Source organism: Leucoraja erinacea, chromosome 9 (assembly GCF_028641065.1).
Source record: "Leucoraja erinacea ecotype New England chromosome 9, Leri_hhj_1, whole genome shotgun sequence".
NCBI lineage: Eukaryota > Metazoa > Chordata > Chondrichthyes > Rajiformes > Rajidae > Leucoraja > Leucoraja erinaceus.
Window position 1 is genome coordinate 38,582,946 of NC_073385.1, and position 27,368 is coordinate 38,610,313.

Below are 27,368 nucleotides of genomic sequence, written 5' to 3' on the forward strand. Positions count from 1 at the left end.
GTTGGTTACTTTGGATATTATACTAAAAATATTTACCCAAAATTTTTTAATTTTTGTACAGTTTGTAAACATGTGCGATAACGTAGCTTCTAAATGTTGACATTTATCACATATAGGTGAGATATGTTGAAAAATTTTATGTAATTTTGTTTTGGCGTAATGTAACCTATGTATTACTTTAAATTGTATTAGAGAATGTCTTGCGTTTAGTGAACACTGATGTATGTGTTGTAAACTTTCTTCCCAAGTGTCTTTCGTTATTACCTGATTTAATTCTTTTTCCCATGCTTGTCTGTGTAAGTCCGTCAAAGGAATGTCACTGTCTAATAAGATATTATATATATAAGATATTAATTTTTCTGTATTAGGATGCTTATTCCAACATTCATCAAGAATCTCTGGGTTTCTATTTCGAAAATTTTTAGAATTCGATTTAACATAATCTCTAAGTTGAAGATATCTGAAATAATCATTTCCTCGAAGTCCATAAATCTGTTGCAACTCCTGAAATGTCAAAAAAGAGCCTTCCTTGTAAAGGTGTCCCATATTTTTAATTCCATAATTCTTCCATTGTGTAAAACCCCCGTCTAAACATGAAGGCTTAAACAATGAATTATTCACAATTGGAAGAAAAAGAGATAAGTTATCTAATTTTAATGTCTTTTTTAATTGTTTCCAAATTTTTATAGCACTAAATATTATAGGGTTTTCCCTGTAAATTTTCTTGTTTAATTTAGACGTAGCAAATAATATCGAACCAATATCATAAGGCATACAATCTTCCTTTTCCATTTTTAACCAGTCTGGTTGCTGGTCTATTTCTCCCAACCAGAAGTTCATATTTTTAATATTAACTGCCCAGAAATAAAACAAAAAGTTAGGTAAAACCAAGCCTCCATTATTTTTTGATTTACACAGGTGTCTTTTGCTTATCCTATGATTCTTATAATCCCAGATAAAATCATTAACAATAGAGTCCAATTTTTTAAAGAAGTTTTTTGCCAGGTATATCGGAATCGTCTGAAAAAGGTATAATATTTGCGGTAAAAAAAATCATTTTTATGGCATTAATTTTGCCAACCATTGAAATAGGTAATGTTTTCCAGTATTGGATATTCTTATGTAATTTATTCAATAATGGGGGGAAATTTGCTTTAAATAATGATGTATATATCTTAGTTACATAGATACCTAGATATTTAAATTTTTCATTTACTACTTTAAATGGGAATTGTTGTATTATCTGTTTGTTATGTTCCCTTATTGGCATAATTTCACTTTTATTCCAATTTATTCTGTATCCTGAAAGTGCACCGAATTGGTTTATTAGTTTTAATAGGTTTGGGATACTAATTTCTGGTTTTGTGATGTAAATTAATACGTCATCTGCGTATAGAGAAATTTTATTCACTGTGTCTTTAGTGTTATACCCATATATTTCCGGATGCCCCCTAATTCTTTCTGCAAGTGGCTCAATTGCATGTGCAAATAGTAATGGAGATAACGGGCATCCTTGTCTACAACCTCTAGATAGACTGAATTTAGATGACAGTCTTTGGTTGGTAAGTATTCTAGCCGTAGGATTTGTGTATAGCAGTTTTATCCATGTGCAAAATTTCTCCCCTAGCTGCATCTTTTCCATCACCGAAAATAAATAAGGCCATTCGACCTGTTTTTATGTTTATTGTTAAATTTTTAATGTTGTGTCTTACCTTTATCTGTGTGCTGCATGGCAAGTCAAATTTCACTACACTGATTGGTGTATGTGATAATAAATGTCCTTTGTATCCTTTGTGCATCAGGAAAAAGAGGCTTTCTAAATAGGCATTATAAAATACACACATTCAGACAACAGACAAGAAAATATTTAACTTGAGAAACAGCCAGGATTTAAATGCTATACCGGGAGTAATTTCCAGCAGAATATATCAAAATGTCGATAGTTTCTGCTTCAAAGTTACTTGCCTTTAATTGGCCTCAGAGTATCTTTCTTTACATCTTGCGCACTTAAACTTACAATTTAATTATAGTAGATCAAATCATGACTGTCAAATCATGTTTTCCAGATTAGATAATATTACAACGATTAACAAAAAAGGACAAACGGGTAGAAGAATGAATGCTAGTCTTCTGGGACTATACCATCAACCAGGTCATCTTTCACTTGTCAGTCATGTCATAAAGGATGCCTCTCATTAATTGTATTGAAGAGCCAGCTAAATCGTCACCATATACGAGGATAAACTTAAAACGTTATTCTTCTACTTTTACTATTTTCTACTAAACATTCTGCTCATTTTTGATTGCAAAATGAAAGCGTTTGACTACATCTTTTTCATTAAATTGCTCTGTTGCATTAAATTAGCCATCTACTCATTTTAAGCAGTCCACGAGAGTTCCTCATATTTTTAAAATGTTATATCTATTGGCTTTATAACTATATACAAAAAGTGGAGACTAAATGGCAGATTCATCCCAGTTATCTCTCTGACATTTTCCAAATATAATTAGATAACCAAGACTGTCTTTCATCAATCATCACTTTACCATATTTAGTTTTAGTGCATTGAAAACAAGAGGTGCAACAAGCAGTGCAGTACAAAAGTTCAATCATACAACTGTAACACTGAACACATTGGTTCAATACTGCACATAAATTGGGAATGGTAAACACATGAGAAGTTAAAAATTAACAAAATTATTAAGAATGACAAAATGTGATTTTTTTTTTGTTGTATTTCTGCTGTCTTATCAGGCCTTGTGTAGGCAGATGAGATTGGTTCAGCTAGGCATCATGTTGGCACAAACATTGTGTTCTGAAGGCCCGTTCCTGTGCTGTACTGGTTCCATGTTTTATGCTATTATCAGTGGGATTTTTTTGAAAACCCAATAAAAATTATGTGGCATACAAATGAATCCCTTGATCATATTCCATCGCATACAGAAGTGCTGTGACTGTGTCAAGATATGTTCATTTATAAGTATCTTAAGCTACAACATTATAACATCAATATTACATCTTATATCTCAATAACTTTAAAACTCTTATAGAAGCATAGAAAATAGGTGCAGAAGTTGGCCATTCGGCCCTTCGAGCCTGCACCGCCATTCAATATGATCATGGCTGATCATCCAACTCAGTATCCTGTACCTGCCTTCTCTCCATACCCCCTGATCCCTTTAGCCACAAGGGCCACATCTAACTCCCTCTTAAATATAGCCAATAAACTGGCCTCAACTACCTTCTGTGTCAGAGAATTCCACAGATTCACCACTCTCTGTGTGAAAAATGTTTTTCTCATCTTGGTCCTAAAAGATTTCCCCCTTATCCTTAAACTGTGATCCCTTGTTCTGGACTTCCCCAACATCGGGAATAATCTTCCTGCACCTAGCCTGTCCAACCCCGTAAGAATTTTGTAAGTTTCTATAAGATCCCCCCTCAATCTTCTAAATTCTAGCGAGTACAAGCCAAGTCTATCCAGTCTTTCTTCATATGAAAGTCCTGACATCCCAAGAATCAGTCTGGTGAACCTTCTCTGTACTCCCTCTATGGCAAGAATGTCTTTCCTCAGATTAGGAGACCAACACTGTACGCAATACTCCAGGTGTGGTCTCACCAAGACGCTGTACAACTGCAGTAGAACCTCCCTGCTCTTATACTCAAATCCTTTTGCTGTGAATGCGAACATACCACTCGCGTTCTTCACTGCCTGCTGCACCTGCAGGCCTACTTTCAATGACTGGTGTGCCATGACATCCAGGTCTCGTTGCATCTCCCCTTTTTCTAATCGGCCACCATTCAGATAATAACAGCTTTCCTGTTTTTGCCACCAAAGTGGATAACCTCACATTTATCCACATTATACTGCATCTGCCATGGATTTGTCCACTCACCCAACCTATCCAAGTCACCTTGTAGCCTCCTAGCATCCTCCTCACAGCTAACACTGCCCCCCAGCTTCGTGTCATCCACAAACTTGGAGATGTTGCATTCAATTCCCTCATCCAGATCATTAATATATATTGTAAATAGCTGGGGTCCCAGCACTGAGCCTTGCGGTAACCCACTAGTCACTGCCTGCCATTGTGAAAAGGACCCGTTTATTCCTACTCTTTGCTTCCTGTCTGCCAGCCAGTTCTCTATCCACATCAATACTGAACCCCCAATACCGTGTGGTTTAAGTTTGCATACTAATCTCTTATGTGGGACCTTGTCGAAAGCCTTCTGAAAGTCCAGATATAACACATTCACTGGTTCTCCCTTATTCACTCTACTAGTTACATCCTCGAAAAATTCTATAAGATTCGTCAGACATGATTTACCTTTCATAAATCCATGCTGACTTTGTCCAATGAATTCACCACTTTCCAAATGTGCTGCTATCCCATCTTTAATAACTGAATCTAGCATTTTCCCCACTACCAATGTTAGACTAACTGTAATTCCCCGTTTTCTCTCTCCCTCCCTTATCCCCCTCTCTGCCCCCTCCCCCTCCCTCTCTACCCCATCCCCCTCCCTCTCTACCCCCCTCCCCCTACCTCTCTACCCATCTCCCTGTCTTCATATTTTCGCAAAAACACTACGTGGTAACAATAAGATTTTTCCGTATTCCGACACATTTTTCCCCTCTAAGCAGTGAACTGCTTCACTTAATATTTTATGCTTTATTTCACGACTTATTGCTGATTAAAGTTTTTTTTAAACTCCCTTTTAAAACGACCGAGCACAGCGAAACTGATGACGTCACAATGAAGTGGGCGGGCACGATGGCTCAGCCCGGAGCCCATTTCACACAGAATATTCCACGAGCTTCGAGTGACGTCAGAGGGAGGGCTGCATTTCCAGAACATTCCTCAAAAGCTTCACCACTTACCCAATGGTCGACCTGCTTCATTCTCACCGCTTGATGCTTCATTCTGACTTCACCATCTTTAAAGATATGATTTCACAATGAGATGGGCGGGCACCATGGCTCAGGTCGGCGCCCGTTTCACACACTCCCGCCTGCTGCCTCATTCAGGGTCCTCGTGTCCACACCCGCCTGCGGTCTCTCTCGGGTCCACAACCGCACGCGGCCTCGCTCGGGTCCTCAAGTCCACGCCCGCCCGCGGCCTCACTCGGGGTCCTCGGGTCCATGCCCGCACATGGCCTCACTTGGGTTCTCGAGTCCTCGTGTCTGCGCCCAACCGCAGCCTCGCTCGGGTCCTCGTGTCCACGCCCGCCTTCGGCTTCTCTCGGGGTCCTCGGGTCCACGACCGCTCGCGGCCTCGCTCGGGTCCTCAAGTCATTGCCTACCCGCGCCCTCGCTCGGGTCCTCGGGTCCACCTCCGCCCGCGACCTCGCTCGGGTCCTCGTGTCCACGCCCGCCTTCGTCTTCTCTCGGGTCCACAACCGCTCGCGGCCTCGCTCGGGTCCTCAAGTCATCGCCTACCCGCGACCTCGCTCGGGCCCTCGGGTCCACCTCCGCCCGCGGCCTCGCTTAGGGTCCTCAGGTCCACAACCTCCCGCGGCCTCGCTCGGGGTCCACGTCTACTCGCGGCCTCGCTCAGGTCTTCGGGTCCACGCCCGCCTGCGGCCGGTGCCTGGTTGGGAGGCTGCTGCTGTGGGCTGAGCTTGGCGACTGGGCCTGGGCTGGAGCCAAGCCTGGAGCTGGAGTGAGGGCCGAGACCGGGTCTTCAGATGGGGCCGTGACCAGGGCCGGGAAAGAAGCCGCAGGTGGAACCAAGGACGAGCCGGGGTCAGGGATGAGCTCGGAGTTGAAGTTGGGGCCTTCCCGGAGATGAAGTTGGACGCTGGATTGGAGCCTATGCGACAGCCGAGCTGACAGCTGCAGTCTACAACCAGGGCCAGGCTGAGTCTGAGAACCAGGCCAAGTTCCAGGCCCTCGCGCTGCTCTATGACCTGGATAGGTGCTGTGCCAGGGAATGGGAGTGAGGGGAAGAGGATGAGGGAAATGAGGAGGAGGGAGATGGTGGGGTGGGGTCTCTACCCCCTCCCTCTCTACCCCCCTCCCTCAACCCTCCCTCTCTACTACCGTCCCTCTCCCTCTCTACCCCCTCCACCTCCCTCACTACCCCCTCCCCCTCCGTCTCTACCCCTCCCCCTCTATCCCCTCCCCCTCCCAACACCCTCCCTCTCTAACCTACCCCCTCCCCTTTCCTCTACCCCCTCTCCCTCCCCCCACTCTACCACCCACCCCCTCCCTCTCTACCACCCACCTCCCACTCTACCCCCCTCCCTCTCAGCCCCTTCTCCACCTCCCACTCTGCCCCCCCAACCTCTCTGCCCCCCAACATCTCTGCCCCCTCTCACTCTCTCTACCCCCCTCCCCCACTCTCTTTGCCCCCACCCGGAAGGTTGCAGATGGATGGTGGAATTGCTCTTCGGACTGGAGGCCTGTGACAAGTGATGTGCCATAGGTTTCAGAGCTGGGCTCAATGCTGTTTGTCATCTATGCCAATGATTTGGATGAGAATGTACTAGACACAATTTGCAAGTTTGCAGATGACACGACAGTGGGTGGTATCTTAGATAGTGAAGTTGGTTGTCAAAAATTGCAACAGAATCGTAATCAGTTGGGCAGGTGGCTTGATGAATGGTTGATGGAATTTAATACAGATAAATATGAAGTATTGCTTTTTGGAAAGTTTGACAAGGGCAGGACCTACACAGTGAACGGTAGGGCCCGGGGGAATGTTGTAGACCAAAAGGATCTAGGAATGCAGGTACTTAGATCCTTGAAAGTGGCATCACAGGTAGATAGGATGGTCAAACATTCGGCACATTGGCTTTCATCAGTCAGAGTATTGAGTATGGAAGTTGGGAAGTTATGTTCCAGTTGGATTATTACGTTCAGTTTTGGTCACCATGTTAGAGCAAAGATGCTGTCAAGCTGGAAAGGGTGCAGAGAAGGTTGATAAGGATTTTGCCAGGTCTCGAGGGCCTGAGTGACAGGGAGAGTTTAAACTGGGACTTTATTCCTTGAAGCACAGGAGGTTGATCTTATAGATGTGTACAAAATCATGAGAGTAATAGATTATGTTAAATGCATAGCCATTTTTGCACAGAGTAAGGGAATCAAAATCTTGAGGACATAGGTTTAAGGTGAGAATGGAAAGATTAATAAGAACATGAGAGGTAACTTTTTTACTCAAAGGGTGGTGGGTGTATGGTACGAGCTGCCGGAGGAGGTAACATTTAAGAAACAATTGGACAGGTTCATGGCTAGGATAGGTTTAGACGATTATGGGCCAAGTGGGACTAGTGTAGATGGGGCATGTTGGTCGGCATGGGCAAGTTGGTCGAAAGGCTTCGTTCCTTGATCAATGACTCTACATATAACTCTAATTAAAGATACAGGCAATTAAACATTTTGTATATTTATTAGACAATTAAACAATCGTATATTTAAGATTGTCACCCAACCTGTCTTTGCTTTCCGTGATGTACTGGAGACCACATTAAAATATTTTGATAAACAGCTGCCACAAATATTAATAATTCACAACTTTATCTGCAACCCCATTTAAACCATTCTACCATTAGAAGAATTAATCTGTTTGACTCAGCAATAATTTCTGATTTTTTGAGAATTTTATATTCCAGTTGAGAATTAGTTATTTTTGGTTGGATGCTTGGTTTAGAAACTAGAGTACAGGATACAAACAGGGGCTTCAACTCAAGATGCCCAGCCTCACCAACTTCAAGATACCCAGCCTTTGACCTGAACTTGTAGGCATGTATCGGAGATGGTCTTACGGAATTTTTGATCGATGGTATCCCCTACGATGTTGCTGAAGGTGGCCTCAGCAATGATATTCCATGGTCAGTTGCTATTGAAATCAACCATTTAAATTTTACTTGTTGCATTTATCTGTACTATCACAAAACATTTCATTTGTCTTTTTAATAGTTTAAATAAAGTTTAGAATGTTGATGTTAAATGTACTTCACATTATTCAGAGATGAGATTACTTTCATTTTCAGAGTATCCTCATGATAAGGTTTCAAAAAAAGTGAAATTTTCTACAGATATGGAGTCAACCATTCTAATGAACTGCATAATCATGAAGGCCTGACTAAATGAACAGTTTGTTAGCAGCTGCTGTCATTTTACATTATATTAATTCAAATAATAATGTTAACAGCTTTTTTTAAATAGACGCAATTAGCCAAGATGTTTCTTCAGATGTTGGTTCAAGTTGGTTCAATTAGCTAGCAATTAGAAAGATCCAATGTAGAATAATTTGTTGAAGGCAGGCTTCGCAAATACACACTGTCTTGTTTTTCTATTCATGAAACTAAAAACAATATTTAGATTTGAACCACAGTTAATAATCTGTTAGAGGTTAAACAAACACTTCCTGATTTTTTCTAAATTGTCAAACTTTAACAAAGATGTTAGCCATTGTAGTCACAAAAAACATCTACAATCTCTCATCAATATCCTTGCCCAGATGAATGCTTTAGATAAGTAGCCAAAAGGCACTCTATTGTGCTCTCTCGTTTTACAATTTATTAATGTCACTTATAATTTGATGCAGTTCTCAATATTGATCATCTCTCCCAATCTGTTATCGTCTGCAGTTTAATAAATAATTCCAAAGTATAAAACATTACTGTAACTTAAAGAATCAGAGAGTCACTCAGTGTGCAAACAGGCCATTTGGCCCAACTTGCCCACACCAACCAACATGCCTCATCTACACCTATCCCACCTGCCTGCGTTTGACCTCTAAACCTCTCCTACCCATATACCTGGCTAAATGGGAAAAAATGGCGGGAAAATGGCGGCGGCGGGAATTTCAAATTAACAACGGTCCCTTACCGCGAATCGGCTTCATCTCCTTCAATTGCCGACTGCGGTTTATTTTCATCCCGGACGAGGTCTTGATCTACCACCTGTCGTGGGACCACTGGAGGGTCGCACCAGTTGAAGTGGTCTGTGGTCTTTTTTGGCCGTTTTCGGCCGTTGAACGATCGTCCCCCTGCGGCCTATACAGCTAGTCACCAGAACCACTTGAATCCCTGCACGCTGCCCGGAGTGGACGCTGGCGTTGACTGTTCGCCGCTTCTCCGCCCGCTGTCCCACCCCCCACTGTCTGTTACCTACCTGTTACCTGTTACCTACCTGCCTGTCTGTTCCCTGCCTGTACTTGTGCCTGTGCCTGTGCACCATCGATGCTGGACACATCCCTGCACCAGCTGGATCCTCCCTGCACCCGCACCGCTGGACAACCTCTCTACACCTGTTTTGCTGGACAACCTCTCTGCACCTGCACTGCTGGATACTCTCTGCACCCTCATCACTGGACTACCTCTACACTTGCTCTGCTGGACAACCTATTTGCTCCCTCAATTGCTGGACACCTCGCTGCATCTGCATTGCTGGTCAACCTCTTTGCTCCCTCACTGCTCGACACCTCGCTGCACCCGCTCTGCTGGACAACCTCTCTGCTCCCTCACCGCTGGATACTCTCTCCACCTGCACCTGCACCGCTGGACACCTCTCTGCACCCTCACCATCATGCTCAAATACTCAACTCTGCAGATGACTGGTTTCTGCAACAACCACATCCCATCCTGCACCCAGGTCATTGAACAGCTTGGACTTCTGCGTCGACCCCGTTTCATCCACAGAGGCTCTCGGCGCAGGCTTGTTTGCTTCAACCACGGACATTCCATTCCATCCATCTGCTCACTACCACGCTCTGCCCCCCCTCACTCGCGTCACCCCCCATCCCAGCTGACCGCACGCACTGTCAACCGGGACAACCTCAGATCTCTCCAGCCTGCCCCCATCCCTCCACCCTCTCATAATGCCAACTTTGCCCTCCTCAACACCAGGTCGCTCAACAACAAAGCCCTTGCCCTCCATGAACTAATCCTTGACAACACTCTGGACTTCCTTCTGCTCACTGAGACCTGGCAACAACCCAATGTCCTCTTCTCCCTCAATCAAACATCCCCACCTGGATTTAATTACATTTCCAAACCCCGCCCCTCCCGCCATGGAGGTGGCCTCGCCGTTATTTTCCAATCAGAACTTCCGGATCACAAAACTCACCTTCCCCCCAGTAGCATCATTTGAATTCCTCGCCTTCAAAGCCCTTTCCTCCATGACAGTCATCCTCATTTACCGGCCACCTAAACCAAACCCCTCCTTCCTATCTGACTTCACTGAACTGCTCACACTTGCCTCATCCCTCTCCCCACGTTTGCTGCTACTTGGTGACTTAAATATTCACATGGACTCCCCCACCTGCAAGCTCGCATCTGAATTCGCCTTTTTACTGGACAACTTCTCTCTCACTCAGTACGTCACCTTTCCCACCCATGACAAAGGTCACATCCTTGACCTGGTCTGCTCCACAAATCAACCGGTACTCGACCTCCATCCTTGCCTCTTCCCCCTCTCATAAGCTTATACGTTTCACCATCCCTTCTCCGACACCTCGCCCCCGCTTCCTCGGAGAAATCATCTTCCGTAATCTAAAATCCATTGATCCCCACCTTCTCTCTGACCTGCTCTCCACCACTCTCCCCCTGGACTCAACCCCCATCTCACCTGATGATCTCAAACCATCTCAACTCCACCTTGTCTACATCCCTCAACACTCTGGCCCCCCTCAAAACAAGAACCATAACTTTCAACACATCTTCACCCTGGTACACACCTGCACTTCGTAAACTGAAACAGACTGGTCGCCAACTCAAACGACTTACAAAGAAATCATCTCTCACAGTCCTCCTTGAAGCTTACAAACTCCACCTCACTGACTACAAAGATGCTCTCATTGCTGCAAAATCTGCCTACCTCTCCTCCATATTCACCGAACCCTGCCTAAACCACAGAACCCTCTTCTCCACAGTGGGCAACCTCCTCGAGCCCTAAGCCAACACTCTCCCTACCTCTACTCCGGATCTCTGCAACTTATTCCTCCACTTTTTCGATGATAAAATCAGCACCATCTATCAATCTCTATCCCCTGTACCCGACTTCCCAGCAATTGCTCCACCACCTACCAAGGCCCCTCCTTTCAACATCTCCACTGACCTCCTTACCTCTCCTCCACACTGCTTCCTCTCCCAGTTTGACCTGGTCACCCCTACTGAAATCTTCAAACTCATCAGCTCTTCCAAACCCACAACCTGCTCCCTCGACCCTCTCCCCACTCCCCTGCTGAAGTCCTGCCTCCCCGTTCTCTGCCCCTACCTCAATAATCTCTTCAACTCCTCATTGTCCCAAGGAATTGTCCCCTCCGCTTTCAAAATTGCTGCTGTCACATCAATCTTAAAGAAACCTGGTCTTGATCCCTCCTCTCTCATTAACTATCGCCCAATCTCAAACCTCCCCTTTCTTTCAAAAACCCTGGAGCGTATCGTTGCGTCGTAACTTCATTCCCACCTCCTTGCGTATAACCTACTTGAACCCCTCCAATCTGGCTTTCGCCCCCTCCATAGCACAGAAACTGCTCTCCTCAAAGTCCTCAACGACCTCCTCAACTCAGCTGACAATGGTTCCCTCAACATCCTCATCCTCCTCGACCTGAGCGCAGCCTTCGATACAGTGAACCATAACATCCTGCTCACCAGACTCAAAGACCTCGGCATTGAAGGCTCTGCACTCAGCTGGCTCCGTTCCTACCTTTCCAACAGATCCCACTTCAACCCTCTCCACAACCACACCTCTGCTACAGCCACAGTCACTCAAGGCGTTCCCCAAGGCTCCGTCCTCGGCCCCCTCCTCTTCATCATCTACATCCTCCCCCTTGGTCAGATACTCCGCCACTTCAATCTGGACTTCCACTGCTACGCTGATGACACCCAGATCTACCTTGGCCCCCCCCCACCCCCCCATGTCATTAAATCCTCCTTCTTTCATCTCCGCAACATCGCCAAACTATGACCCTCTCTCACACCGCCCACTGCTGAAAGACTAATCCATGCCTTCATCTCCTCCCGACTGGACTATTGCAACTCACTTCTCCTTGGCATCAGCTCCACCTACATCAACCGACTCCAACTGGTCCAGAACGCAGCCGCCCAACTCATCTCCCATACAAAATCCTGGCATCACATCACTCCAGTCCTCAAACAACTTTACTGGCTTCCCATCTCCCACCGGATCACCTACAAAATCCTGATCCTCACCTACAAAGCCCTCCACCATCTGGCCTCCCCATATCTCACTGACCTCCTCTCCCCCTACCAACCCTCACGGTCCCTCAGATCCACATCAGCTGGTCTCCTCTCCATCCACGTCCAACCTCCGCAGTTTTGGGGACAGAGCCTTCTCCAGGGCAGCTCCCAGGCTCTGGAAATCCCTCCCCCAACTGATCCGCAATTCCGTGTCCCTCACCATCTTCCAGTCCCGCCTCAAGACCCATCTCTTTACCTCTGCCTACCCTTAGCCCCACGTGCCCCTCCCTTTTCATCTGTGCTTGAATTGCCTCATACTGTGTTTTGTATTGAATTCTGTCTTTACTATGTGTACTAGTCATGTCTCTCCTATTTATTTCATTCCCCTTACATGTTTTTCCTCTACCTGCTAAATTTTTGTAAGGTGTCCTTGAGACTCTTGAAAGGCGCCCATAAATAAAATGTATTAATAATTTATTATTAATTTATTATTATTATTATTAAATGTTTCTTAAATGTTTCCATACAACCTGCCTCAACTACCTCCTCCATGTAAAAAAGTGACCCCTCAGGTTTCTATTAAATCTTTTCCTCCTCACCTTAAACCTGTGTCCGCTGGGCAAGAGGCTCTGTGTGTTTACCCGATCCATCCCCCTCACACTTTTGTACATCTCTATAAGATCACCTCTCATCCGCCTGCACTCTAAGGAATAGAGTCCTAGCCTCCTCAACTTTCCTATAGCTAAGGTTCTAAGAGTCCTGGAAACATCCTCGTAAATTTTCTCTGCATAGTTTCCAGCTTGACAACATCTTTCTTAAGGGCCTGTCCCATTTTTTCGGCGACTTGCCGGCACCCGTCATAGTTGCAGCAGGTTGCCGAATATTTTCAACGTTGAAAATCCAGCGGCGACAAGAAAAAGGTACGACTCTTTGGGCGACTACTCACCACCAAACAGGCGTCACCCCACAACATGCTGTATCTCTAAACTAAAGCAAAGTAAATTAAACTTAAAGCATATTAGCATAAATTTTGTGTTTATTCATGTCTGGCAATACATTAAAAATTCACCTGAAAAATGAAATGAAATAATGGTTGGGATACAACAATTTCTAAGCATAATGTAGAAGCAAAGAAATTGAAAATATTCTCTATGTAATCAGCACAAACTGTATGGATACACAGATGACCTGGCCCGACTGCATTCGGACAGGATTTGGTCAAACGTAGAAGATGTGCTCTCGGCAGATATAGAACTTGTTGCGGGCTACCTTATTACCTGTAGATTAAAACTGAGTGTGGCAAAAATCACCACAACGGCCTTGCACCTGAACAACAAGGAAGCTAAATGCCAGCTAACCGTCATCCTCAATGGGTCACCCCTACCCTATAACCCATTTCCTACGTACCTCGGGTTGAAACTAGATCGGCAGCTGACCTACAAGCAACACCTTGAAGCTCTCCGTGCTAAAGTCTCGGCGCGGAACAACCTCCTGCGTTGCTTGGCTGGATCGTCATGGGGCGCCAGGACATCTACTCTCCGAACAAGTGCTCTTACACTCGTGTACAGTACCGCTCAGTACACTGCCCCAGCATGGTGCCGCAGCACTCATACGAGCAAGCTAGACTCCATCCTCAACGACACCATGCGGATCATCACCGGCTGCCTAGGTCCTACTCCGACGAATCTTCTGCCGGTGCTCGCAGGTATTGCACCCGGCAAGCTTCGCAGAGAATACTTCACTCACAGGCTGGTGTGCAAGGCCCCATCGGACGCCAAACATCCTTTGCACCACCTCGCCCAGGACTCACAGCAACTAGGACCTCAACGCCTATCATCTCGTCGCCCCTTCTCCCGCCACGCAGCGACCATCTGTGCCTCCGGTTTCAACACACTAGGAGCATGGAGAACCAGCTGGGAACAGACTTCGCAACCTCCTCAATTCACTGTTGCACCGAACACCACAGCCCCACCCGGCTCGAACTGCCCTGCAAAGAGTGGGTCGCCCTGAACCAGCTTTGTACAGGGGTCAGCTGGTTCAAAGCCAACATGCATCGCTGGGGGCTGCATTCATCAGCAGCCAGCGTGTGTGGAGCAGACCAGCAAACCTCACGGCCCTCGACAACAGGACATTGAACTGGCTACATGCCTGGAGGACGTTACATCACCTCTGCTGCCTCAAACGCAAGAAGAAGAAGCACAAACATTGTGAGCCAAAGGCTCATTTTTTTGCTGTACTTTTCTATGTTCTATTCGGTCACATGTATGTTTTAATACAACAGCTCCAAAAATGATTGATTTAATCCCATATACTGTTGTTAGTGCTTGCATAAGTTCCAAAGTAGAGCAAGTTCATAAATCCACAGCAATCTGTAACTATATATTTCACAAAAATAAAGGGACAAGTAACTAAAAATTCTCCAGATTTAATTTCAAATCATCAACAAAGAAACCACAAATCCAGCTATAGTTGGAGTTTGAGCTGTTGGTAGCGGATAAGAAATTATTATAAATTACAAATAACTATAAATTATCACAAACACTTTCCTGCAAGCTCTGGTTTGTTTTAACTAGGAGTGTTGCAGATTAAGGGATGTAGGAGAACAAATACACGAAATCCCTGAGGCGGCCTCATAGAAACATAGACACAGAAACATAGAAAATAGGTGCAGGAGGAGGCCATTCAGCCCTTTGAGCCAGCACCGCCATTCATTGCGATCATGGCTGATCGTCCCTAATCAATAACCCGTGCCTGCCTTCTCCCCATATCCCTTGATTCCACTAGACCCTAGAGCTCTATCTAACTCTTTCTTAAATCCATCCAGTGATTTGGCCTCCATTGCCCTCTGTGGCAGAGTATTCCACAAATTCACATCTCTCTGGGTGAAAAGGTTTTTTTCTCACCTCAGTCTTAAATGGCCTCCCCTTTATTCTAAGAATAAAGGGGAGGCCATTTGCGATTCATCTGCAATTCCTTGTGCCTTCTACACATCCTTCGTCTGTCATGGATTTGAGTGTAGAAGGCATAAGGAGTTGCAGATGTGGTTTATAAAAAAAGACGCAAAATGCTGGAATAATGAATTTAAATAATTAAATCAGCGGGTCAGGCAGCATCTCTGGAGAACATGGAAAGGTGATATTTCGGGTTGGGACCTTTTTTCAGACCATATAGAAGTTGGGACATTATGTTATAGTTTTACAAGGTGTTGGTGAGGCTGCACTTGGAGTATCGTGTTCAGTTTTCACTGTTCAGTTAAGTGCAGCACAGTGGCACAGTAATAGTTGCTGCCTTACAATACCAGTGACCTGGGTGCAATCCTCACTATGGGTGCTGTCTGTATGGAGTTTGTATGTTCTCCCTGTGACAGCGTGGATTTCCTCCCACATTCCAAAGACGTGCAGGTTTGTAGGTTAATTGGTCCCAGTTGTCCCAGTTTGTGGGATAAAACTGGTGTGAGGGTGATAGCTGGTCAGTGTGGACTCAGTGGGCTGAAGGGCCTGTTTCCACGCTGCATCTCTAAACTAAACTAAACTAAACTTTTGATCACCCTGCTATAGGAAAGGTGTCAGTATTCCTTGTGGCACAAGAGGCTGAGGGGTGAATTTATAGTGATGTATAAAATCATGGGAGGAATAGATTGGGTGAATGCACAGTCTTTTAACCAGAATAGAGAATCAAGAACTAGAGGGCATAGGTTTAGGGTGAGAGGGGAAATATTTAATAGGAACCTGAGGGATAACTTTTTCCACACAGAGGGTGTTAGGTACATGGATCGAGCTGCCACATAAGACATTTGGACAGGTACATGGGTAGGAAAGGTTTCGAAGGATACGAGCCAAATGCAGGTAAATGGGACTAGCTTAGATAGGACATCTTGGACGTTGGGCTGCAGGACATGTTTCTGTGGTGTATAACTATGACTCTAAGAAAAAGGATTTAAAGCTTGGAATTCAGGATAATATTTATCTCCCATTAATCATTCCAAAGGAAATTATCTTGTTATTATCACATTTGCTGTGTGCAAAATAGCTGCTGCAATTTTGCAGAACATGCAACTACACTTCAAAAGCACCTCATTGCCTACAATGAACTTTTAAGATTGCCTGAGAACATGAAAGTCACACTTTAAATGCAAGTCATCTTTCTTTTTAAAGAAAACACCAACTGCATGAGGAGACGCACTATTATGGATTCATACAAAAATGCAGACTGTATGCTGGGTAAAATGCAAAATGAACAATTTCAAAAAGTTTGGAAGCAACTGGGAAATGTGCCCAAATATTCTTTGGCTATCATACACAGTTGGTCAGGGGGTATTATACACACGGAAACAATGAAGTAGAAACTTTATGAAAACTGTGGTAAATGCAACAGTTCTAAATTATGTTATATTTTGTTTTAAAATCTTACATTATTTCAAGGAAAATCCAAAATATCATAAGTTCGTACTACTGAGGATAAATATCCAATGATTCCTTTCAGAAGCATTTTCAACTATTCAATTCTTCAAGTACTTATGATAGGCAACTGTATTGCATAAAATGCCATGGTGTAAAATGTTCATCAAGGCAGTTTCATCAACAAATTATGATGCAAAATAATTTACAAACTGTGACAATGTGAAAAAAGATTTGCATTAACAAAAGATTTTACTAATTTTATATATCATTCATGGATAACTTTCAAATTTGTTAATTGATATGTTAGTACTGTAGTATAGCAAAATACACTCTAATCTTTCAAATTATATTACGATTCTAATGTAAATTCATTTTGTACCTTTCACAGATGTATTAGGTGGGGGTCCCTCCATCCTTAAATTCCACGGCGGGTCTCCTAAGTTTGTAAAGTCCCTCATTTTCAGGTAACTAATGGTAAGACGAATTATTGATGCTTTATCTAATTGGCTTGTGATGGCTGCAGGGAGTGGAAGTAGTTTTGCCAATTCGTAGAACTCAAAGTTTTCTTTTCCACGGCGAGATCGTGCTGCATCTCGAGATTTCTCCTTCCGCAAGGCTTGTAAACTAAGAGAGAAAGATAAACCAAGTTTTATGCAACATAGACAACATTAAAAAAATGCAACTGTTTTAAAATTGTTTGCCTGTGATTCAAATAAAACAGTTTAATTACTTTAGAACATCATTGTCCATATCTAATTATTTTTAAATTGAGAAATATTTTCCGAATTCAACTAGTTTTTCTGGAGAAAATACCTTTCTAGTTATTGAACTGCTAAATATAACACAAAATTGACAGGATGAAGTTTTGAGCTTACAATTCCAGGTGTTGCAATCATTTCAGGGACACATTTAATTAAAACTGTCATTTCCAAAAAGAGGCAGAAAAATTGAATTAGAACATCACCATTATTTTAATTTACCTCCTTAAAGACAATTTAAAGATTTTGCCCATTCTGTGGAAACGGCATGAAAAAGGATAACTTTTAGATTATAGAAAGGTAAATCCATTGAAGCATGACCACCAAAGGTAATATAACATTGTAGAATCCATAATAAAATGATTTTCTTTATGGTTACAATATAATAGCCCACTTATTTGTAATAGACAGATTTATGATTCATCAGACATACTGGTCTTCATACTGAAGGAATTTCCTTCTGGATATACAATTTTCACAATTACTGGTAATAGTAATTTATTTAATGATTTATATGTTGATTGACAAATTAAAAACTAAAGGACAATTAGGTCTTAAAGTCATTCTTATTTCATTTTGCATACATTTATAAACTTAAACTGTTGATTAAAACAGGGATTTCAATTATATCCTTTATTGCCATTTTTCAAATACATCAAAAGACAATCTCATCTGCATTTCTTTGTATGTGGCTGTGTTTACACTCAAATATTTATTTTTGGTGTCTGTTTTATTTAACGTATTTACCAATTATATGTATTTTTAGAAATTTCACTCATACAATGTTCCATACCCAAGATATTTCCGTTACTATATATTCATACAATAATAACATTCCATTGTAGATTATTTCAGTAAGGAAATCAAAAAACATCAATAATATGCAAGCAATAAAACTTATCAAGTAAAATGTGGCACAAAACCAAAATGTAATTTGTTCGAGAATCAAGTTGAATTAGATTGAGAGATTAGAGTTATGCGTTCTGAAATGATTTTTAAACTTCATTTTATCCATGAAGTGAAACATTTTAGTACTATAAATAGTTGCACTAATAATTATTTGATGTTAATCTCTCAGAAACTATTCGAGTGGCCACAAACGAAACTAAGAAATAAGCTACGACACTGCCAAGGTGACACAGCTTCTACATTTGACACTCTAGATTTCTATTTACTTGTTCAAGCATTTGTTCTCTACTGAACTGCTGAGAACTAAAAATTATCAATTAAAGTGGTTGAAATGGCTTCAAATTATCATATAAGAATGGAGTAATTACTTTCATCGAAGGAAGAATGGCTCACCAGAACACATATGTCACTTTTGATTAGTATTTTCTCTCTTGAAGCCATGGATGACACAGTTGATATAAGACTAAATGCCAAGACCAATCAATTGCTCTTGCAGCTCTGTCCTGAGCTGCAGTAAAATAGTCCATTTTCTAGGATCTATGCTTCATTACTCTAAATGGTATCTCCTTGGTAATATTATTCAATTTTTCATGAAATTCTGTCTTCAGTGTATTGTTCCAACAATGTATTCTTTTACAAAAAGATTCCTGCCAGTTTAGCATAAGTATTACATATAATCTATTGGACAGCGTCGAGCCCCAGTTCTGAACTAGTATTCTCACTCATTTCCAACCCATATATTCTTATTTTTTTTAGTTAATCGAATCTTGGAGCGTTGTCTCCTTAATCACATTTCCACTTAATTGCTAATCAATCTTATTTCCCTTTCTGGATTCCACACAATTAAACATTAACTGGGACAGAAAGAGTGCAAAAATAATTTAATGTGCACAATTCCCAAAGTACATTCAGGAAAACCTTTAAAATCAATGTTTGGCGTCCCTGACGGGAGAAAAGGTGCAGGGGAAACAGCGGGTTAGGCAGCATCTCTGGAGAAGATGGATAGATGACGATTCGGTACGGGACCCTTTTACAGACTGGCGGTAGGCAGGAGGAGTGGTGGGGGGAGGGGAGGACAGAGCGTTGCAAGTAATAGGTGGACACGGGGGATGGAGGTTTGACAGGCAGGTGGTTGGAACAAAGGCCAGAGATTGAAGCAGAAGGCGTGAGACATACTTTGAAAAGTTGCAAATTGTGAAGCCAGAGGAAAGAATGTAGGAGGGGGGGGGCAGAGAGGGGAAAAATAGATGCGAGTTCAGGTGGGGCACAGGGGAGGGGGTGATGGGGTTGGGGGGGGAGAGGGGGGGAATAGAAGGGAAGGGAAGAAATTTGCATTTCGGCCACCACACTGATCATTGAGATAATTAAATATGATCATCATATTCTCCCATTTACCAATGCCTGATTCAATAAGGAATAAGTGTGTCTATAAAGCAGTTATGCACCCAATGAGGAAAATAATAGGATTCACAAATATGGAATTCTTGATCTTTGAGTGTATAAAAATGTAAGGGAAACGCAAGACATACATTGCAGAAATTCTAGAAGAATGTGAAAGTGGAGTGGAGACATTTAAAAAGGAAAATAGGAAAACAAGTGAATTTATTGAAAAATATAATTATAGAATTGCAGGGAAAATCAAGAAATAATAATAATAATAATACATTTTATTTTCGGGCGCTTTTCAAAGTCTCAAGGACACCTTACAAAAATTAACAGAAGAGAAAAAAACATATAGTCGGAGTAAAATAAATAATAAGGACATCACCAATACACAAATTAAAGACAGAAATCGCTCCAAAGTCGAAAAAATCAAAAAACACAATGTGAAGAGAGAGCAGCGACAGCTAAAGCGCGCCAGCGTCCACTCTCCCTTCTGACAGCCATCTTGGACACAGACTAACATGTTAACTTACACACACAAAAAAATCATCCCCCCACAGTGGATATCACTATGGGGGAAGGCACAATGTCCAGTCCCCATCCCCAGTTCACCCAAAGTCAGGCCTATTGAGGCCACCGCTATTGCCTCTACGGAGGCCCGATGTTCCTGGCCGTTCTGGCCGGGTGGTGTTGCCCCGGCATCGGGAGAGTCCTCACAGCGGCTAGGCCACCTGGAACGGCCGCTTCCTAGCTGGGGACCGCGGCGTACGAAGCCGTCAAGGCCGCGCCGGGTTGGAGCTCCCAGGCTCCCGATGTTAGAGTTGGCGCCGCCCGCTCCGTTCTGCAGACCCGCAGCCCGCAGGTGTTGATCTCGGCGGTCACAGCTCACCGGAGCTGTCTATCCAGGAAATACTTAAATATGTTCTACAGATTCATAAACAGAAGAAGAGCACGGGAAAGAATAGATACTTTGACATGTAGTCAGTTCTAAATGAATAGTTTGTGTCTTTCTACATTTAAGTGAGAAATAATTAAGGCAAAAAGGAATTTAAAAAGTGAAATATTGAATATGAAAGCAGTGCAATGGAGTAAATAGTAAGTAATTTTACATCTTTTAAAATGTAATTTGGCAGACCCTGATAACTGTATCCAAAACTGTGAAGAGTTGTAAACAAGAGAGACCTACAATTATTTTCAAATTCTCTTTGGGTACAAGCATGGTGACAAAGTTCAGCAAGATTACTACAGTAGTGCAGATGATTCAAAAAGGATAAAGGGCCTGTCCCACTTGGTCGACCTAATCCGCGAATTCTGGCGAGTTTGCCCTCGACTCATACTCGCAACATGGTCAACACGAGGTCATAGGAGATCTTCGTAACTCTCCTTCATGCTCGAGAGTGGTCTCTGCGTACTCGAGGCCTCAGCTAGGCGTTTTTTCAATATGTTAAAAAATGCCCGCGTGTAAAAATAGGTTGCCATGGAAAAAATCGATACTTTTTTTACTCGTAGGTTTAGTCGTAGTAGGTCGGCATGTTAGTTGTAGGTAATCGAGGGTAGTCGAAGGTAGTCTTCATCATAGTCGAAGGGAAGTCGAAGGGAGGTTTTATTTATTTATTTTTATTATTTATTTCGAACAGAATAAAAGAATAAAAAGCAAATGTGAAACAGCATACAAAAAACAAAATAAAAATATTTATAAAGTCATAAACAATATCTATAAATAAATTAAATCATGTGTCCGAAAAGGTTGAAGGAGATAGAAGGAGATCGTTTTCACTCTCCATTATTCGGTCCAATTTTCCCGAAGTTAGTCGTAGCTAGTCGAAGCTGGTCTTCAACATAGTCGAAGGAGGTCTTCAACATGTCATTTTTTCAAACTGTTCTAAACTCGCCAATTAGGTCGCCCAAGTGGGACAGCCCCTTATGTGAAATGACTGATTAATTACTGAATAGTCAGCAGTGGGAATATCACCGGAAAAATTCTGAAGAATAGGTCAGGAAAAAGTTACAGGAAGATACCAATGAAATAAAATAAAAACAGAAAATGCTAGAAATATGGTTAGTCCACTTCTATGCGAACGGAAACACAGTTTATGTTTTAGATCGAGACGCTTTGTCCGTATGCTGGTCATATCCTCCATTAGCAGAGAGAAAATATGCAAAAAAGAGTAAAAAACAACAAACAAATGTAATATCGATACCGATGTCAGTTGATGGGTGGACGAAAATATGGACAAATTCATTTCCATCTGGAGAAGTATGGTATAATGCATTTGGGAAGAGAAAACAAGAAACAGAAGGATGAGGGTGGAGCTGAGAAAGAAAAATGGAGTGCACTTTAGGCACCCAAATAGTTAATAAGGGATTTTAACTTTCCCAATATAGAGTGGGACTGTTATAGAGCCAAGGAATTAGATAGGGTGGAATTTGCCAAATGTGTTCAGGAAAGTTTGCTTAGGCAATATGTAGAGGGTCCAACAGAGGAGAGAGCAAAGCTTGATCTACTCTTAGCAATTTGCAAAGGGCAAATGACTGAAGTGTCCGTAGCCAAGCATTTTGGGACCAGTCCACTGTTCTATTAGCTTTAAAATAGTAATGGATGAAGGCAGGGCACACCCACTAGTTAAAATTCTAAATTGGGACAAGGCCCACATTGATGAAATTGGACAGGAACTTGCTCAAGTTAATTGGAGTAGGTTGTTTGCAGGCAAAGGAGCATCTGGAAAGTGGGATGCTTTTAAAAATATGATGACAAGAATTCGGGGCACGCATGTTCCTATTAGAGTAAAGGGCAAGGCAGATGGAAGTAAAGAAGCTGAGGACTAGAGAAATTGTGGCCAGGTCAGGAAAAAGGAGGCATGCGGCACGTATTGGAGGAGGTTCGGGATCTGAGGAGCAAGCTAATAAAGCAAATCAAGAGGGCAAAAATGGGATAGGAAATAGCTCGGGCAGATAACATTAAGGAAAATCTGAAGAGATATTTGAAGGACATTAAAGAAAAGAGTCCCGAGAGAGAAATTAGGGCCCCACAGAAACTAAAGCAGTCAACCATGTGTGAAGCCACGATGGGCAAATTCCTCAATTGGTATTTCTCCTGTTTTTAGTGAGGAGATGGACATGAAGACTGGGGAATTTGAGATAGTGGAAATGACTTGAGGAGGTGCTGAACGTTCCAAGGCGTATGAAGGTAGATAAATCTCTGTGGCTTGATTAGATACATCTGAGGGCATGTGGGAAGCTAGGGAAGAAATTGCTAGCGCTAGTGAATCACCCTGCAAGGATATTAATTCCCCTTCAGTTTTGGTGCAACCTATCTCTCTTGTACAGGTTACCTCTGCCCCAGAAGAGATCCTAATGGTTCAGAAATCTAAATCCCTGCCCACTGCACCAACGCCTCAGCCGCACATTCATCTCCCCTATCTTCATGTTCCTACCCTCACTAGCATGTGGCAATCCAGAGATCATTATCCTGGAGGTCCCACTTTTTAGCCTTTACCCAACTGCCTATACTCGTAATGCAGAACCTCATTCCTTTTCCTACCTATGTCATTTATTTTCACACCTCTGTAATCTGTGCCAGAAGACTAGAGAAATGCTAATGTCGTGCCTATATTTAAGAAGGCCTGCACGGGAAACCGTGGGAACCAGGGGACATAGGTTTAAGCTGGCAGGAGAAAAAATTAATTGGAACCTTAGGGGTAGCTGCCAGAGGAGGTAGTTGAGGTAGGTACTATCACAACATTTAAAAGGCTATTTGGACAGGTACATGGATAGGAAAGGTTATGAGGGATATGGGTCTAACATGGCCACGTGGGACTAGTGTAGATGGGGCATCCTGGTCAGTATGGGCATGTTGGGCTGAATGGCCTGCTTCAGTGCTGCACAACTCTATTGCTCCAATTCAGATTTGTCAATTTAATTTTGCAAACACCTTTTCTTCTCTATTCTTGTAGTTTGGCTGTTCTGTTTGTCTTCAGTTCATTTTCCCAGTTGCACCTTACTCATGGAACTAGAGCAAGGGTTCCCAATTTGGGGTAAATTTCACCTACCCAGGGGGTAAATTTGTTGATTTTGGATTTGTACATATTTTTTCTCATTGACAATACTGTGTTTGGTTCTGGTATACTGGTATCTATTCATCAATAGTTGTTCATAAATGTGAAATAACATTGTTATGTGCTATTAAAATTGCCAGGGGTAAACGGAACAAAGAATGTTGGGAACCCTTGCACTAGAGGTACATGTTTGACAGAAACTCACCTGTCTAGAAGCCTTGCCCTCAGGACCATATCCTTCAACATCTGCCAAACTGTTCATTGTGGATGCAGGATACATTAAACAACTAAAATCCCCTAAACACTTGCATAATCATTGCAAGAGCCAGTAGAAATTAATTTCCAATTAATCTGTAACGAGCTAACAATCCCTTCAAATAATACTATTTCCTTGTGACAAAATCATTGTTAGCTAGAATAAAGGTTGAAAATAGAGATGTTGTCTTGAACATCTTGGGTTTTCTCAGGGTGCTCTGGTTTCCTCCCACGTTCAAAACCGTGCAGGCTTGTAGAATATTAGCTTCTGAATATTACCCCGATTGTTAGGATATGAAACTGGGATAACATAGAACAAGTGCATGGGTGATCATCGTTCGGCGTGGCTCAGTGGGCCGAAGGGCCTGTTTCCACACTGTGTCACTAAACTAAACTAAATCAGCTTTGATTTGCCAATTCTGCGTTGAGCCAATGTGTAGTCCAGCAGGACTCTAGCCATACATTTGCAATATCAGATGCCACTTAGAAATCAGTTCTGCTGTGACCCATAGAAAACATAAATCAGAAATCAAGCTTACTTGCTATCGGTATTCTATTATGATGATGGGTCCTTTTAATAATAAACAAACAATAAGGTAACGTTGGCAACAGAGAGTAACTGAGAACTGGATCCACATACCAAACCTCTGACTAGCCATATTTGGCTGAAGTATCTGATCACTTTCCAACACCACCTGAACGACAGTGATCCACCACTACTACTGCTGCTAAACAACAACTACATTTTACACTGAATTTCTTCTTCATTTTACAAAACAGGATGGGTCCAGGAACCTTAGTTTTAATTTAGTTTAAAGTTACAACATGAAACAGGCTCTTAGATATAGAAAATAGGTGCAGGAGGAGGCCATTCGGCCCTTTGAGCCAGCACCGCCATTCATTGTGATCATGGCTGATCGTCCCCAATCAATAACCCATGCCTGCCTTCTCCCCATATCCCTTGATTCCACTAGACCCTGAGCTCCATCTAACTCTCTCTTAAATCCGTCCAGTGATTTGGCCTCCACTGCCCTCTGTGGCAGGGAATTCCACAAATTCACAACTCTCCGGGTGAAAAAGTTTTTTCTCACCTCAGTCTTAAATGGCCTCCCCTTTATTCTAAGACTGTGGTCCCTGGTTCTGGACTCGCCCAACATTGGGAACATTTTTCCTGCATCTAGCTTGTCCAGTCCTTTTATACGTTTCTATACAATCCCCCCTCATCCTTCTAAACTAGCGAATACAAGCCTAGTCTTTTCTTTCTTTCTTTTCTTTTATAATCCTTTTATTAGTTTTTTTCCAAAAAATTAAAACAAAACAAAACAAAAAAAAAAGAATAATGATAAACATAAGAATGATATTGATACATAGGGATCAGGATGTCATTAGTAACAGGTATAACCTAAATATGAGTCCAGTCAAAATACACATTGAATATGGACCTCACGGTCTCTATGTAAATATAGTTAAATGTTTAAAAGAAAGCTTATATATGTAGAAAAAAACAAAGATAAAAAGAAAAAAAAGGAAAAAAGGAAGAAACAAAACTAAAGAATAAAAAATCAAAACAGAATCTGAGCTGAAAATTTCAAGAATTTAAGTCTGTTGTCAAGTCCGTTCCACCATATAGAGGTAAAATAATTTTTATAACGGTTGGAGAGGGAGCAATTTATGTTGTGTGAAAGTGTCGAATAAATCTTCCCCAAGTCTTATCTTCTTCTTCTAGTCCGTTGCAATGTCAGATGTCGTTCTGCCAGTATCTGGCGCAGGTCACAGCTGGTCGGGTCAGTTCAGCCAGGTCCTGGGGGCTGCACTGGGGGGCGTCGTCACACTCCAGTAGGTGGGACATTGTCTGTACTGCTCCACAGCTGCATGTGTCTTCTGCCTGGTAGTTCCATGCTTTCATAAGTGCTTTGCACCTCCCCTGCTCCACTCGTAATCTGTTGAGGGTCTTCCAGGTTGGCCATGGGAGGTTGTGCCCGCTGGCGAGGCATTCAGTTGGAATGATTCCTCTCTCCATCCAGTCGTGGGCTCGTGTGTTGAGCTGGTTCCATTCATCTTTCCAGATGTTGGTCCTTGCTGTTTCTTTGGTTGTCTGGAGAGGTGGGACTGTCTGCAAGAAACTGGCTCTAGATTTCAGTCGGGGTGGAGGTGCTGTGTGTCCGTGCAGGGGGTGCCTAGTATCGATCTCCTGTGCTCTCCGCTCGTCTTGGGCGACGATGGATCGTCTGATATGGGGGGGGGGGGTGGGGCAATACCAGCTAGGGCGTAGAGGCACGGAACTGGCGTTGTCTTTATGCATCCCGTGATAATGCGGCAGGTGTCGTTGAGGGCTGTGTCAACCAGTTTGGTGTGGTGGGAGCGACTCCAGCTTGAGCACACGCATTCAGCTGTGGAGAAGCACAGGGCTAGGGCAGTTGCACGGATGGTTGGTGGATCAGCGCCCCACTTTGAGTTTACCAGTTTGCGCAGGATGTTGTTGCGAGTGTTGACCTTGGCTTTGGGTTCTGAAGGTGGGTTTTGAAAGAGAGTGTCCTGTCGAGTGTGACTCCAAGGTACACGGGGTGGAAGTGGTTGGAGAGTTTGTGGCCATCCCATGAGACGCTCAGTTGTTTTCCTGCATCTCGATTTTTAAGATGGAAGCTGCATAGTTGGGTTTTTGATGGGTTGGGTTTCAGGTGGTTGTTATTGTAGTAGGTTGTCATCTCTTGGAGGGCGGGCGCTTTCCAGGACAGACTCGATCTTCTGGAAGTTCTCCTGTTGGGTGGTGATGCAGAGGTCATCAGCATAGATGAAGCGATGGCATTGTGGGGGAAGTGGTTGGTCGTTGGTGTAGATGTTGAAGAGGAGGGGGGCCAGTACGCTGCCTTGTGGTAGGCCATTCTTTTGGGCTTTCCATTTGCTCTTCTTGTCGTTTAGTTGAACGAAGAAGCGCCTGTTGTTGAGAAGGCTTTTGATGACTTGGCACAGGTCGAGGTCACCAGTCATGTCAAAAAGTTTCCTGATCATGGTGCGGTGCTGGACAGTGTCGTAGGCAGCGGTGAGATCTATGAAAGCTGCTCCGGTGATGAGTTTGCACTCAAAACCGTCCTCAATGTGTTGGGTGAGGTTCAGTAGCTGCCCGGCACAGGAGCGGCCAGGGCGGAAGCCAGCTTGATCTTTAGTAAGCTTGGAGTCTATAAGTGGCATAAGGCGTTGGAGTAGTAGCCTCTCGTAGAGCTTGTAGGTGATGCAGAGGAGGGAAATGGGTCTGTAGCTCTTTGGGGATGATGGGTCCTTTCCAGGTTTGGCAATTGCGACAGTCTTGGCCTTTATCCATACAGGTGGAGTTGTTTTCTGTGCCATGCATGAGTTCAGCATTGCTAGGAACCAGGTCTTTGCTTTAGGTCCAAGGTGCTGTATCATTTCCGTCAGTACATCATCGATTCCTGCTGCTTTCCCAGGTTTCAGCATGCTCATTGCAGCC

The 27,368-nt window shown here is 43.2% G+C and overlaps 1 protein-coding gene across 12 annotated transcripts in view; it reads right to left on the reverse strand.

The window, feature by feature from the left end:
* The window catches only part of LOC129700259 (neuronal PAS domain-containing protein 3), a 791,362-nt gene that overhangs the window by 581,889 nt on the left and 182,105 nt on the right, over window positions 1-27,368 (reverse strand). For all 12 annotated transcript variants that reach the window (XM_055640580.1, XM_055640579.1, XM_055640574.1 and 9 more), the window contains one exon: window positions 16,922-17,166. In XM_055640580.1, the coding sequence (XP_055496555.1) occupies window positions 16,922-17,000 (79 nt within the window). In that variant the 5' untranslated portion in view covers window positions 17,001-17,166. The remainder of the gene's footprint in view (window positions 1-16,921; window positions 17,167-27,368) is intronic.